This window comes from Ambystoma mexicanum, chromosome 5p (assembly GCF_040938575.1).
Source record: "Ambystoma mexicanum isolate Mex_15411 chromosome 5p, UKY_AmexF1_1, whole genome shotgun sequence".
Classification (NCBI taxonomy): Eukaryota; Metazoa; Chordata; class Amphibia; order Caudata; family Ambystomatidae; genus Ambystoma; species Ambystoma mexicanum.
The window spans coordinates 934,370,553-934,386,999 of NC_090930.1; the positions used below are offsets into that span (position 1 = coordinate 934,370,553).

A 16,447-nucleotide genomic window follows, 5' to 3' on the forward strand; every position below is an offset into this window, starting at 1 on the left:
AGTTACACTGGTGACCCGGGAAATGAAATAATCCCATTGGCTTGGTAGTGCTCTGATTCACTGAAATGACCAAATGCTTTGAATTTCACCTTATTCTATTGCTTCTTTGTTTCGTTACTAGTGCCACGGTTTGTGGGATGAAGATGATGACAGTGACAATGCCACACACCGGGACGATTCGGATGATGAGCTATCGGAGATGTCCGGGAAGGGTGGATCCGTTGCTTCCTTAAAGTCTGTGAATCTGGCTGCATCTGTGGAATCTGTGTACGTTCACTTCCCGGAGCATCAGACTGCAATCCGTAGGAAAAGCTCCAGCGCCGGGTCCCAGCTTTCCCGCCGGTCCAGCCACTCCTCACACAGACTAAAAAGAGGTGGGTATTATAATAGCACCTCAGAACGTCATCTCGATCACAGCCTTTTCCCTTCGAAAGTTGACTTATAAAGAGAGAAAGAAAGGACAAGATATAAGATAGAAACATACTACCAAAAGTAAATATATGATCTCAAATACATATACTGCGCACAAGGCACAAGTCGGATAGCAAAAAAAGGCAACTGCATAATTTAAAGAGAGGGCACAACAAGAAAATGATGGATAAACTGTACATGTTCATTAAAGCCAAATAAGTGTTAGAAAGTACATCAACTAGCTGTGATGGGAGTGCTCCATGTGTCCACAAGCTATATGCTAAATTTGCTAATGTGTCCTTTGCTCTTTTATTTGTTACTGCCAGTGGTCGAAGTGGGTGGGAGCGGTGCTCCTCTACTTTCTTGTTTTAAGTTTTACTGTTCCTATACTTTCATTTGAAAAAGAAACCGTTCTGGAATGGTTTTGTTTTAAAATAAAAGTGCAGGAAGAAATTGAAACTTGCGATTGAGTACACTGAACTGAACATTCCCGCGCATTGAGGAGGAGACGTGCTTAAACTGTCAAAGAGTAACCATTTTTGTTCATCAGCACACATCCCCAATGAACTATGGAAAGCTTTAGGTGTTTTTCCTCCCCAACCTTGCATGGCCCATTTGGGATACATGCTGGGGAACTGCACGTTTGTCTGAATGTCCAAACGGGTGCCTTGCTGCACATTCAAACAGATCACGGCGGTGCATCAGAAGGTCTCCAGCTTTGGCGTGCATGTTCAGGAACCCGGAAGGGCACTTTGCTTCCTGATTCCTGTTCATACTGCAGGATTAGGAGGGGTTTCAGAGAGGCATTGGCCGCGGAAGCCCCCATACTGGGGCAGAAGGTAAGAACAACTTAAAAGTAGATGTATGTATGTGTGTATGCTTGCGTAATGAGTGAGTGTATGATGATGGGTGCGCATGTTAATGTTCAAATGGTGTTTGGGTGTATGTGTGAATGAGGGAGTGCATGTGTTTGGGAAGGAGCGAATGAATGATGTGTGTGTGTGTGCTTGTGCTTGTGCCTGTGCTTGCTGGGCTTGGGGTACTGGTTTTGGCAGGAATAGGGGTTGGGGTAATGTGGCATTTTTTTGTTTGGCATCTATGATAAAGCAAGCATGATAAGTTCCATTATGTAACAAGATTAGACTGCCATTTTGGTGCATCCAGTCCAGCCATTTCTTTGTCATGGCATTTTTTTAGTGGGCATCTTCAATGAAGCAAACATGATAAGTGGTGGTGCCCAGCTAGAGTGGCATTTTGGTACATCCAGTGTAGCCATTTTATACTGTGGCATGACATTTTCTACCACCATCTTTGCTAAAGAATTCATGATATGTGTTGTTACCTGGCTGGGCTGGCATTTTGGTGCAGCCAGTCTTGGTATTTCTTTGGCATTGCACATTTTAATTGGCATCTATTATAAAGCAAGCATGACAAGAAGTATTACCGGGCTAGACTGGCATTCTGGTGCAGCTACTCTAGCTATTCCTTTGGCATAGCATTTGTTACTGGGCATCTATAATGAAGCAAGCATTTTAAGTGATATTAACATTGCTAGACCAGCATGTTGGTGCATTCAGTCTAGCTATTTCTTTGGCATGGCATTTTTGTACTGGGCATCTGTGATAAAGCAAGCATGATGTGGCTAAACAGGCATTTTGGTGCAGCCCATTTGGACATGTTTTCATGTGGTGGCATGGCATTTTTAATGGCAAAGTCAACAGGAGTATGTTCTTACATCGGAGTACTGGCATATATTGGAAGAACCAGCGTGGACATGTTTTCTTATAGTACCAATCCTGGCATTATGTGCAAAGCAAACAGGAGTATGCTCTAATATGGTAAACCTGGCAAATATTGCTGCAGCCAGCGTGAACATGTTTTTTTTTCTGGCATGTGTTGTGGGCAAAGGCATCATGAAAATGCTTTGGGAAATGGTCTTGTGCAATGTTGGTGACTTGTATGTATCTTGCAATTTTCAAGAGTAACCCTACAAAAGCAATTGTAATCTGTCTGGATTGTTACTCAATTTTCACTTGAAGTGAACCCATTATTCCAAAACATTTCTCGGTGGGAGAAATCCCCAAACCCTCTTGTTTGGTTCAGGTTCCCTCTCTACACTCGGTCGCTCTGGAATATTTGTAGGAAATACTTATACCCTTCCAATTAAGCAATTTAGCAGCTGACCACTGAATATTTAGCATGGCAAAATGGATTTTGAAGTTAACAAAGAGGCCATAGTGGATTATGGAAACATTTTGATTACTGGAATTTGGCAATCCATGTATACATGATAAATATGATTCAATAAAAGGGGGAAAAATGGAAACAGGTATGTAAAATGTCTCAGATTATCCTTTTGAACCTCTCCCAATCCTATATAGCGGGTAATCCCTGCCCTTGTATGCTTCAATTCGTTTTCAGGTTATACAACACTTGTAAGAATACGAGAGTCATGATTTATTCTTCAGTGAGTTCACCATTTCTGCAATAGCCACTAACGGGTGCAGCACTTCTGAGTTCGCAAAATGGGGGCTATTTCATTATGACCTTTACCTGAATTACCATTTGGGTAGTGACACACTTTGACTCTGACCAGTGGTAAATTCTTGGAATGGTGGAGAGAGCGAGAGATGAAAAGAGAAGGCTTTAATGAGATCAAGAGAACGAAATAAAGGGAGATAGAGAGTGATAGGGAGAAAGAGAGACTGACATTGATCTAGCGTGATTGATTCATTTGTTGATTGACTGTTTACACTGCAGGGTCAGGAAGTGTTTTTAATTACCTACCAGCTGTAAAGGTGTAGAAGGAGGAGACTGACACGCACGTGGCATAGTGATTGCTGAAGACTTTTATTAACAGTGAAAATAAATAGAAAACCTAACTTTTCCTAACGCTAAGAGGGGTTTCCCTGCCTCAACTAAAATATGGTCAGAATGTCCATGTAAATCAGTAGTCCATGGTCCTGTGTCAAAAAGCCTACTTCTGTCCCCCTTATAACTCAACTAAAGAGGTAGTGGATCTTCCTGAAATACTTGTGTATTGGCACGTTATAAATGTCATTTCATATCATATTATATCATATCCTGGTCCAGAAGAATGTCTCCCTTCTTCTGGACATCAGATCACAGTTCTAGTTGTTAGGTGGGATCTTTACCTGAAGGAATGATTCCCTTCTGCAGGTTTAAATCTCTTTAAAAGGAACAACACAAAGTTCCAGATTGTAATGCCAAAACTAGTAAAGTTCTCAATTAAAATTCAAAAGGTAAAGTTGCAGTTCAAACATCAACATTCCTTATTGTCCATATTTGCTTATTCATTTTTGGGTTTCCTGGAGAATGCTTCTCTTCTCCAGCTGTCTTGACACAAATCCTAGGGTTATGAACTCCCTTCCCCATGGCTATCTTTTCACTTGGTTCTGTAATTTTACAATGCCAGGTAAATGACTCCTTCCCCCTGCCCTTTCTTGGCTTTGTTTTCACACTTTCTTGGCTTTTACGTTCACAGTTCACAACACCAGGGGGAATGACTCCGTTCCTCTGGCCTTTCTTGACTTTAGTTCACAACACCAGGGATAAAGTCTCCCTTCCTCTGGCATTTCTCCGGCTTGGTTTCACAGTTCACAACACCAGGGGAAATCCCTCCACCCCCCTGGCCTTTCTCAGGCTTTATTTCACAGTTCACAAAACCAGAGGGAATGACTCCCTTCCCCTGTTCTTTCAAAGGCATTGTTTTGCAGTTCACAACACCAGGGAAAATGTCTCCCTTCCCCTGACCTTTCACAGGCTTTGCTTCACAGTTCACAAAACCAGGGGGAATGACTCCCTTCCCCTGGCCTTTCTTACTCTCAGTTTCACAGTTCTGGTGGACCTGGTTCACTACCCTGCCAGGCACTGCTATGAAGAAGATAGTTTAAGGCTTTCTTCTTTTTTGTGTGCTTGTCCAAAACCCAGCTTCCCTGATCTCCCCACTTTGGAACACCTAGTTCACTACCCTGCCAGGTACTGCCATGAAGAAAATGAACCAGCAGGCTATTAATTATTGGGTGTGGGTCCCAGATGCATCTTTCATCACTCTTCAGCATGTTTGATGTCCCACAAACCGTTCGGGCAACACAGGTACCTGCAGGGCCTGTGCTGGTGCTTTATGGTTGTTTGTGGGTTTCTCATTGTTCGCTCTCTGGCTTCAGACTGCTTCACAGCATCATCTCCTTTTCTGGCTTTGGGCTGCTTCTCCAGTGGCTGCGGTAGCTCCGCATCCTCTTCTCCTTCTCGAGCTCTGGTTCTTCAGCTGACTGCACATTCCAGCTCCCTCGGTCGGCTGGGTGCCCGTTCTTTCTCCTGTTTCATCGGTGCATCCATGGTGGACCTGTCAGGACCGTCTCTGCTGGCAGACAGGCATCTTGGCTCTGGTTCTCCCTGCTTGTCCTCACTCGCCGACTTTGAATCTCGCGGTTCCTCCAAGGAGGGCTTCTCTGCCTCTCCCATAGTCCGTCCTCTATTTCTATGTGTGCCTCTCCAATTGGAGTTAGAGAACTACTAAAACGCTCATTGGCGATTCTACAAATAATCGGTAGGGGTCAGCACCTTGTTCTCGTCTCAGTACTTACCCATTGTATTCGTTCTGGGTAGTCCTTGCTCTTTTTCGTTCCAGTATGAGCCAAGGATGTTTCTCTTGGATAGTCCCTACTCTTCCTCATCCTGGCAGAAGTTAAATACTGGGTTTTACAGAGACACATGGATATCTGTGGTATGGGTGAGGTATGAGAAGCTGGGCCTCATGGGCTGAGGGGAGGTAAAGGAAGTGGGTGCAGGGTGAGGGATGTTGTACCGTATTCTCCCTAGATGGTTGTCCCTGTCTCTAGAGGGAGAGTCTCTCCCCATGAGATCCTCCCGCTGAATACCACCCCCAAGGAGACTGTCGGGTAGTCGGTTAGTGGTCTCGCCTCCATGGCCTCATGGTCTGGGGCATACCCCCGAGCAGAAGTGACGATATCTGTGGATTTGTCACATAGAACATACATTCACTAATACAGTATGTGACACACTACAAACAATTGCATTGGTGTCGGTTGCATTGCACTGTGGGGTAGAAATTGTTAGTGGGATTATGAAGAAACCTCCCAAAACTGAATTCACAAGTGAGTAAAATGAAAATTCTGTCCAAAAACATCCATGACAAAATAACTTGTCCTAAATCATGTTAACAAATTGGGAGATTTGGGAGCCCCAAGCTAACTCCAATAATTGCAACTGCATAGAAAATTAACCATATGAATAAATAAATAAAACATTCCTATATTTTGGGAGACATGTACAGAGACCTCAATGTTCACTACAATGTATTTGATCAGCCTCCAAACACAGTAACAAAATATCCAATGCAAATATAGTAAAGCAATGCAACACATTCATAAAAATGATTAACAGACACTTAGACTCACAATACATGGTAATGGCCATCAGACTATATTTGTAGATACTAGAGAAATTAGAAGGGTAAAGAGTAGTAGAAGGGAAATTAGGATTGACCACATATGAATAACCTGGTACAGAAAAGCGAGAAGTCTCACGGTCTCTTCCAGAGCTCACTGTGGGGTCATTGTAATATAAGGGTGCTCAAATGAAACATATAATTTTATAGTACTGTGGCAAATCCAAGGGGATTGTCATATTTCCCCAATGGGGAGCCACCCCGTATGGGACTAGGTAGTTGAGCCTGCTATGCTTAACACCCCCTAGAGGACAGGGTAAGCAGGATCCCTCCTGAGGTGGCTCCCTCTTAAGTGACAGGAAGGTTCCTGAGAGGGATACAAGTCACCCTCCCTCCCCCACAGACATTAACACCTTTACGTGGTACACAATAGCTAGGTGGTATGATAAATCTCTACACCCTTTTATCATGGCTGTCTCGGCTTCTGACCCTCCCTTTGCCCAATCTCCACGGAAGACAGTGGAGAGACGAGTGACCCAGGCCCCTAGAGGTGCATCGATGGACGAGCAAATTCAGGGAGAGAATCTGGAAGGCCTGCAGAGTTTAGCTATGGCAAGAACACCACAGGAGGTGTGGCTGGCGAGAGAAAGAGAACACCAGTTTCAGCTTGCCGCTCTGCAATGGACACTGGGAGATTACGACAAGGTAAGGAGTACAGGCGGCCAGAGCAGCCCTGGCAGGCAACGGGACCAGAGACGGAGTACCGGAAGCCACCTGACCACCCCTGCATGCAGTGAGCTGGAGAAAGGACTCGCCAAAAGATGATGCAGAGTCTGGTTGATGAGTAATGTAAGTGGCTCCAGGACAAAGGGAAAGTCAACCCAGTCGAAAGCCCCTCCTGAGGTGCACCGCCTACTGCAATCAGGTCTGTGGTAGCTCAAGCAGAGAGGGGGCGGGCGGATGAGTGAGACAGAGAAGTAAGAGCCCCGGAGTTGGGAGAGTGTGAAAGAATCCCAGAGGAGGAAGAGAAAGAAGAAACCCCAAGGCGGGGATGGAGAAACAGGAAAGCCCCAAAGAAGGGAGAGGCTGAAGAAAACCCAGAGCGGGGAGATCGACAGAAGAGAACACTAGGACAGGAAGTGAGGAAGAGACGTATCCCAGAGTGGGGAACCAGAAGGAAGAGAGGTCGAGATGTGAATAGAAAGAGGAAACCCCAGGATGGGCAGTGATAAATAGAAATGCACCAGAGAAGGGAAAGATAGAAGAAACCCTGGAGTGGGGAGAGAGAAAAGAGAGAACCCCAGAGTTGGCAGTGAGAAGGAAAAACACAGACTGGAGAGAGACTAAAAGAAACACAGGGGGGGTGCTACGAATGAGGAAAACCCCATAGCAGAGAGAGCCTGAAAGAAACCAAACATGTGAAGACACACAAAGAAGCCTTGGCTGGGTGACCTATATAATGGCCCAGTCATCTAGACTTTTATAACATGAACACTAATACATAGGCAAGGGCCTATGACAACGAGGGACACTGTGGGTCGAAAGACAGCAGCCATTCCTTCCCAAGGGGAGGTCCCTAAAGTCTTTGTTAATTGTCCGTTGTTTATTTATTTCATTTGTTGGTAGCGCACAAGTATCACAGCGCTAGGTTACATTGTTTGGAAGAAGATAGTTGGAGTAAAAAAGTTACTGGGTTATGTTATATATTGGTAAGAACAAGACAGGTGAAAAAAGAACAGTTGCTGGGTTACATAATTAGTACGGTTGCAGCAGTAATGGTAAGTAGGGTCCAGTTAGGCATATTTGTTGAACAGAATGGTTTTAAGTATTTACAGAAGATCAGGTAAGAAGGCTCGTCTTTGATAGGTGGAGGGAGAGCATTCCAAAGAGTGGGACCAATAGATGTGATACTGGCTCCTACCACTCCTTGTATGGTGAATCTGGGTGTCATAACAGAGGAGAAAGTGGAGCATCTCAGGCTGCAGGAATTGGGGTTTTTGGAGATGCGCACAGTGAGGTAAGTGGGTGCAGTATTGTGGATGTTTTCTTTTGTAGTATAGGAAAAATATGTAAGGTTAGAGCAGGATTTCGGACTGAGCACTTTATTCAGTTTAAGACTTTTAGACATCCTGAAAAACACCTTTTGACTTTTTTGTAGAAAAGGGTTTGAGCTTATATGTGTAGGGAAAGGTTAGTTTGACTTGGAGAGAAAAATAAAAGAATGCATCCTATGTGAAAAGGTAGTCAATGAGTCATAAGGCAAATCCAATAAGTTTTCAGTTTTTAATACAAAAATGGTGTACAATACAGGAAATTGGGGATTGCAATCTAGGTGGGATCCATGTACACATTTCGCTCCATCTTAGAGAGGGCTGACATCTTCCTGGCCCGGCCTACCTACCCTATCAGGTTGTAATGCAGCACCAATTAACTAGAGACAGGGTACTCCTACTGTCTGGTCTCTCCCTGCCCTAGGGAGGGACTAAAGGCCTTGGTCTTATATCTCTGGCACCCTCAGGGACTTCCTAGGTGTCCTAGCAGGATAGGTCGATTTTCCTGACACCCTTTTATTCCAGTTGACTGTCTCTCAAGCCTTTCCTCACTTCCCTGTTCCCTTCTTCTCCAACATCCTCTCTATCTCTCTCTCTCTTTCACTCTCCTTAGCTCTTTCTCTTTCTTCACACTCTGTCTCCTGTTCTCCACCCTCCAACCGGTCTCTCTCTTCACTCTATACTCCATCAACTGATCTTATCAAGGTCCCCCCTTCCTGTCTCCACCCTCCATTTCCCTCATCCATATCCACTTCTCTAAAAATATCACTCCTCCACACACTACTCCTTGCTTCTACTCTCCTCTACCCTCATGCTTACCACTTCTTCCTCTCACAAACATTATTCTCAAACGCTATCATCTGCTCTCCCTCCAAAACTACCTTTAATCACTCTCTCACTCACATCCAAACTTTAAAATTGGTACCACTTTCTCACTCCAAACACCTTACCTTCACTCTCCTCAAATACTCCAACAATCTCCTTCAAGTCCTCCTCCACCTGCTACATGCTTGTTTCTGGTCTCTTGATCCAACTTCTTCTCTTCTGACATCATTGTACACATCTCATTGTGAAACTACTCTACTGGTTTTTTATAGCACGCTCTTTCCTGCCATTAAGCTTCCCTTTGCCCCCATTGGTTATACAGGTCACTTCTCTGGACCAATGTCTGTCTCAGCTCTATCTCTTTGAGGGCCAGTACTTCCCCCGAAAGTCATCCCAAGATGCTCTAGACCCACCCGCTTTTCATCCTTAATCTTTGCCATCTGGTCAGAGAAGTCGTTCTTTTCCCTGTGTGTCTCGCTCACTTTGAAATTGTGGTCCGACCGGATTTGGAGATTTTTCCCTGTAGGCAGGCTGTGGTTTGTGGGATAGTTGTTGGGTCCTCCATTTAGAACCTGATTGGGGAAGCCTATTACATTCCCTTTGGGTAACCAATCCATTCCTCCTGCTCCTGACAGGGTGTTGTCCCGCGGGCGCACGTGAATTGTGATGCTTGCAGTATTTCTATAAATGGTGCTACTTCTATAACCCATCCCAGATGTCTGTGGGGTATGGTGCATTCTGGGCACAGGGGTCACGTGGAAGAGAATCAAAATAGACCTGGCCAGGGCAGAGGCTGATGCAATGTGCATACATGGCTCCAGGCATATGTGGGAGCCAGCGACAGGGGTTGCTCTCCATGTTCCCCTCTCACTCGACAGAGTCATACCTATTTAAAGATGAATGTATGTCTCCAACCAGACTTTTTATGGTGACATTTCTCTAATCTGTAGGTCAGACAAACCAAGATCCATCATTTTAAATAAGATATGTCTAGCAAACCTTTACAGCAAGGGGTGATAGACAGGACATATCCAGATTACCTAGCAGGAGGGTTTCCAAAGACAGTGATTTTCTGCTTGATTCCTACCCAAAATACATGAAATCTGGGACAATTGAACAATATATGTATACATGTACAGGAGGTGATATAGCAATTCAAGTAAATTGATGTCTCCTAGAACTAGTGGGCGTGTGAGAGACAGCATCAAAAGTGCTCTGTTCAGAAGAAAGTAATGTGCATTAGTGAGGCTTGCAGAGGCAAATAAAGAAAAAGTAATTGTTGTAAACTAATCAACAAGCTTCTAAGTATATATTTACATGTTTCTACTACCAAGCATCTGCAGGCACACATTTTTCAATATCCTCATTATCTTTGATGCACTGGATATGGTCCCTTTAAATGGCTTGGAGCATGTGTTTTCCCTATATAGAGCCCCTTTATCCAACAGAATTAGAAACAACTTCTGGTATCTGTTATTTCATGTTTTTCCAGACCAAAATCAATTATTAATTTTACAAATGGTTTAAATTAAGTGCCATCACGTACTTGCTCAGGTGTCGATATGCCACATTTGCACCAAGTAGGCCAATTCAGAGGCCTACCTGGTGCAATTATCATAATTCAAATTTGGATTTGGCCACAGAAGCATCTCTCTGTCCATGTAGCAGTATTTACCTGATTTTGGTCAGGTATCTTGACAATAGTTTATTGAAAAATCTGGTCACCTTCCGCCCACTTGTGGAAGTTCAAATTGTAGATCTGACTCCACAGGTACACATGATGTGGTGAAGTGAGTTCAAGATCAATTTCCAACCATATAGGTCTAGAATAGTTGTCAAAGTTCAACATTTGTGCACATCAGCATATCTATGGGGTTGTTGCCCATCTGTACTCTCAAATACATTCTAGATGGAATCTTATAGGTAGCTTCTCTATATTATATAAACAATAGGATCCTGGGAATGAAAATGGTAGCATTGCAAATGGACATAGGAACTCAGGTACCACCATCATTGTTATGGTCTCCAGTAATCTCTACCCAATCTATTTTATGTGTGTCCAACCTCCCTGGGGATATCTAACCTTATTCAGACAACATTAAATGACCTCACCAATCGTTCCAGCTAATGTTTGCTAAAAAAACAATACCTCTGTATTTCAAATGATACCTCTCCGACTCAATTCAAGGTCAGCAATCTTTCCTATTATTTAACCTATAGTCAAAGATCAACAAAAAACTATAAACAATGCCATTAAAAGAATTTCCGGTTCAAATATGAAGAGCCAAAGGTCGTCAGCCCATGCTCCTCTTTTGCCACTGTGTTTAATAGTACTCATGTGGCTTATCTCATTATTTCTTCCAAGCACCTCCAGAAGTATTTTGAGTGCAAGAACTAATAGCTAGGGATGAGGGAAATAGCTGACATTTGCTGTGACAGAAAATTGGCAGATTCTAGGCAAAATTTGACAGAGCCACTGTTTTCCCCGTTGGAACAAAATTGCGTGTTTCTGGCAGTTTTACCACGCAAAATTTATTTTTTTTAAAAAGAAAAATGAAATTTCATGTGCTTTGCTGCCTTTTATGAAATGTTGGTGTATTTGTGTGTTTTGGGCCCAAAAAAAACGAAATTTCGAGGAAAACCGAAATTTCGGAACACAAAGAAAACCACCAAAGCATGTGGCAGAACAAGAAAGAAATACTTGGCTGGCGAAACCCAGTAGGTGACGAATTTTCGATATTTCAATTCGCCAGAGGCAGTTTCAACCACCCCTACTAATAAGATAGTGGGCAGCCACCATCCTTGCTGCATAGATGATTGTAGTGTGCGGGCACATCTTGCATAAACACCAATCCATGTACCCAGATATTATGTGACAAATTGCACAAAACAATGTTGTTGTTTGTGTTATTTTCTTTGAAGTGGTGTTTGACGGATTTGACATTAGCCACGGTGCTTTCGAAAGTCCAGCATTGGGATTTTAGCTGCAATGTTTTGAGCAGGCGGTGTGGGAGGAAGCTCCAGAGTGTCGGTTTGTGACTAAGCTTCGATTATTATTGCTTTGGTTTTCAACTCCCTCTTTTTTGAATCCTTCACTTGCCCTCTAACAGGGATTCACCCCTTTTGCTCTCTTCTTAGCCCTCACCGCACCCCCTCCTTACTAACTCGTATCTCCTTCCCCCCTCTATACTTTGTTGAGACTTTAGAAACTGGAATTGCAAATATTTTTGGGGGGGAAAGAGGGAAATGTTACTCCACTCCCTGAAACAGTAATAATAATAATAATAAGCTACTGTATGGATTGCATTGACAATCGGAACTTGTGCCTGCAACATAAACATCCTTCTCCAGAAATATTTCGTCCTAAATTAATGGGTTTCATGGAAAAATATTTTGAGCAATCCCCATCTGTCTTTTATAGACATGCCACACTACGCTTTCTCTTCAATTTGTGGCCAACTAGAGAGCTGCTCTATAAACGGAAAATTTTAACCAAAGCTCAGAATGTGTGTCGATTCTGTCAGTCATCTGAGACGCCAGAAACGACGGAACACCTGATTGTAAGTTGCCCAGCAGTAAATAACCGAAGAGTAATTCATTAAAAAAATATATCATAAATACCTGGGTCGTATGGATGCACAATCCTGTTGCTCTTGTATCGCTGGCGCTTCGCACAAAATGATCCAAATTGCAACAGTGAACTTTTTGAGCTCTGTAAATCTTGAATTAAATTAAGCTTAAGTTTATACAATGTATGAAATCACAAATTTAATGAAATGCTATTTGTTGTTTTAAGTATACAAAATTGCATAACTTTTTTTTATTGCTAAAACTAAGTGTTTATGAAATGTTTTATGTAAATGACATTGGAAAGTTGATTAAGTTCAGCTGATTCAATAAAAAATTAAAAATAATAATAATAAACAGAGCGTTGCCACGATGGCAGGAGTTCAACAGTTTCTAGGGGGCTTATTTTATGATTAGGGGTGGTCTGTAGTGGAGGAGCACTGGTTAGGTAGCTAGGCAATGGGTCATAAGAGTTTTTGGATTGTGGGGAGGACCGTAAACTCAAATTAAAACTTGTCTTTGTGTTTTAAATCTTTTTATTAATTCTGAAACTACTCCAAGACGCAAATCATCCAATTAAATAAACTACCATTCCAATAGAAACCCATACTTTAATTCAATCCAACACAATTTTCTCACTCCTCTCTCTTAGCGAGGGTGATGAGATGGGTAGAACAGGACTCCAGGAGGATTGCACCATGTCTTAACCTAACCATGTTCAACTCCAGAAGTACACTTCCAGATCTCCTCTGTAAAGACATCAAGGGCCACTCAGGATGTCACTGTATTCTTTCCTGCAATCATCCCATGCCATTCAAAATGGCCACAGAGACGTCCCCCCTTACATACACATTTTTCATTTCAAAAGCAATCACAGTTCACCTTGAAACCCCTAGTTACCTTACACTTGTCACTTCAGGCTGCTGCCTGTGCACCGTAGTACTGGCTCTCTCTAGCAACGCAGGGAAATCCACACTCACTGGTCCACGGATTTATGCAGAGGGTGCCTGGTCCCCGTCTGAGGGACTGGTGAGCCTTCTGGAAACTGTGCAATGATTTAGCAAGTGTGTGTGGACTGGAAGCTGGATGGCAGGTTGCTGTAACATGCTTTAGTTTCTGCAGGCTGCTCCATGGCTTTGGTGGCATAGATAGGTGAACCTTATGTGGGGACTGCCCATACGTAGCACCCGGGAGATTTAGAAGTAGCAGACACTGGGAGTAGATGAAGGATGAACCTGGAAGTGCTCCCCGTGTGGCAGTAGATGGTATTCAGTTCTGCTAAATGATCAGTGACATTCCAGAGTAGAGGAGTAAGAAGGCAAGGCCAGCACTCTCTCCTGGGTACAATAGGCAGTGATACTGAATGGTCTCTGGGCTCACCAGAGACATTTGCTGAGGAAACTGCAGGGCATTCATGTGACCTTGGACAGGGCCTATGGATCAGCAACATGATTGTAAGCATGGCATTTCCCTCAGGGGAGGGTTTTCTTGATGCAGACTACCCCCCAAGCTATGGCACTCAGAGGTCACTGAGGATCGAATAAACACGAAGGATGATTGGAGGGATGGGAGGTTCTCAAATAACAAATTTGTCGCTCAACTCCACTCTGCTCAATGGTTCAGCGCGCTCAATCTCAAAGTGGCAAATCATTTTATTTTTGATAAAGTAAAACATTCTATATCTGTAATGGGGCACTTTGAGTAACTGCACCTCTAGCACCCAGGAGGTATTTTCCATGTTTTTGAATGTTGTTTTCTTAGATATTTTATACTTCAACGATATCCTGTTATTTTGTTCTCCATCTTTACCGTTGAGGTAGCTGTGAACTAATTCCTGCTGGAGATTTGGATGCCCCTGATCGCGGTATCCTGAAAGTCATGCTGAGGCCCAAAGCTAGAACCACACCCCTATTGGAAAAATATGCATCTCTCCCAGGTGTTCCCTCGGACCTCATGTGGTCCAATCACGAAAGTGGTATAAGCAAGCAATTTACCACAGTGTGCAGCAGCACACAAGTGCCCTCGGGACATCTGGATTGAGTCATGTTAACATATTAATCTAAGCATAATACGTGTCTTTATCGCCAAGTTTCCGTTTGTGTGCACTTTGTTCACTTTTGGTCGACCAATTGCATAAACATATCAGGGAAGCAGGGAGTTAGGGGTGGGGCGGGTGGTGGGGTGGCAGTGTGGGCCGGGAGGGGAATGGGGGTCACCCCATTAAAGCAATAAAATCCGAGGAATGGGGTATTACAGGTTGATAATTACAAGCCGAAGCGAAGCCCTTAAATCATTCCCAGGTTCACTAAATCAGCATGTCTTAAATCTTAAAGGCTTATTCACAAAAAGCATGAAAAGATAATAATGTGCAATGTGCAATGTATGCTTATGCATGTGTGTATAATAAGGCTTTTTGCTACTCATGTAAATGGTGTGACTCAAGTAAATGATGTGCACTATATCCGCACACTTGCATGTACAGTAATCATGTTATTGAACTTATCAGAACCCTAGCTTAATGTGATGTATGCATTGTAGTGACTAACAGACTCTAAAAAGTGTTAGTTGCCTTTTACATATTGGCTCCAATAATCCGCACACCCTGAAAACGGTGACCGGCAGGGGCTCTTCCCCTCACTTTGGGTGCACTTGGGGCAGGAATAAGTGAGTGTTATATGCACAGATAATGTGGCAAGTGCATGCCTAACTTTTGTGAATTCAAAAACTCACTCGTGTTTGGATCCTATTTGCACCTCATTTCTCTGGTTACTCTGGTTACTCTTGTGATATTCCTGTCAAGACACCCACGTTTGCAAACCAGATTGAATATATGCAATGTACACTATGATCAAGTCTCCTGCCAGGTTCTGCGAGCCACTAGGGTGGCGAATTATGGGGCTGACTGGCATCCCATGCCATTGGATGTTGGACCCTGGGGCGTGATGGGGGCGATGTCTTGTAAATTCTACCTTGGTGCCTGTCACATGGCAAGAGACAGTCACAGTACCTCGTTGCAGCCAATTCCTGGGGGCCTGGATTCTTCTCACTCCACAGCTCAGCCTGGGCAAGCCTGCTCTAAGAACAGGAACTCTCCCTAAGCCCATGCCTGGCAATACAAATGCACCACCGCCACAAACTAGAGAGCGAGAAGCTCACTCTTAAGCACACATAAAGCTCCAGGATAGGATAACTTTCCCTTGAGGAAAATCACTTCCATTCACTCAACATCACTAGTGTCTATTTAGATACAGCTACAACATCACACGCAGAATCAGAGACTTCATTTCACAGAGTTTTGGGGACCTCTAACGAACTCAAATATTATACATGTAAAATGTTGCAAATTCTGACATCCCGAATGCATTGGATGCAATGAAAGAAACAGAGTTACAAAAGCATTATTCCCCAGTGGAATGTTCTCACATCTGGGATACCGTGTTACAATTTCACGACATGCACAGTACTCTGAAGGAAACAAAGAAAGTGAATGGTTTTCCTAGTGAGTTTCAAGCCTTTAATTCACACACTGGAAGCACAGGGGACCTCAGCTGAGCCTATGCAGAACCATGGAGAGTCAGACGAGAAACATAAACGGCTATGTTGGTGGACAGACCAGTTACAAGCCTAGCCCAGCCACTCAAGACCAATGGGACAATGATAAGCCAGAGGTAACCCTCATTAAAAGTCCCACCCAGTGGTGGAGACAATGCAGTACGAAAGCACAAAAAACCAGTTGCTCAGTGTGGTTTGGAGGAGGCTCATGCTTTGAACAGGCTGGAGATTGGAGAGGGTGGCACCATTTGAGAGGAGAGAGCAGCACCAGTTTTAAGGAGGAGGAGGAGGTGGTGATAACTAAGAGGGCAAGCGAGGCGGTGGTAACAGAGAGGACAAGAGGAATTGGCAAGAGCGTAGTGGGTGAAGGAGGAGATGGAAACATAATGTTGCAGTTTCCATTATGTAGCTTGAGTTTCTCTAGCAATAGATAGCATTTCAGACAATACTGAATCGCATACACCTGTTGACATCCCCCATGATTTTGAGGTGAATGTTACTTTTGTTTGTGCCATAAAGAGATCACTGTTCAGTTAAGTAGATGTTCACATATCTACAGACCCTATCACGGAATCTGTATAAAAACAACAAAAAAACGAATGGTAGATTT

At 43.5% G+C, this 16,447-nt stretch overlaps 1 protein-coding gene across 8 annotated transcripts in view; it reads left to right on the forward strand.

The window, feature by feature from the left end:
- PIEZO2 (piezo type mechanosensitive ion channel component 2) overlaps positions 1–16,447 on the forward strand; it is a 1,512,892-nt gene that overhangs the window by 1,415,191 nt on the left and 81,254 nt on the right. For all 8 annotated transcript variants that reach the window (XM_069613375.1, XM_069613368.1, XM_069613370.1 and 5 more), the window contains one exon: positions 122–374. In XM_069613375.1, coding sequence (XP_069469476.1) covers positions 122–374 — 253 coding nt within the window. The remainder of the gene's footprint in view (positions 1–121; positions 375–16,447) is intronic.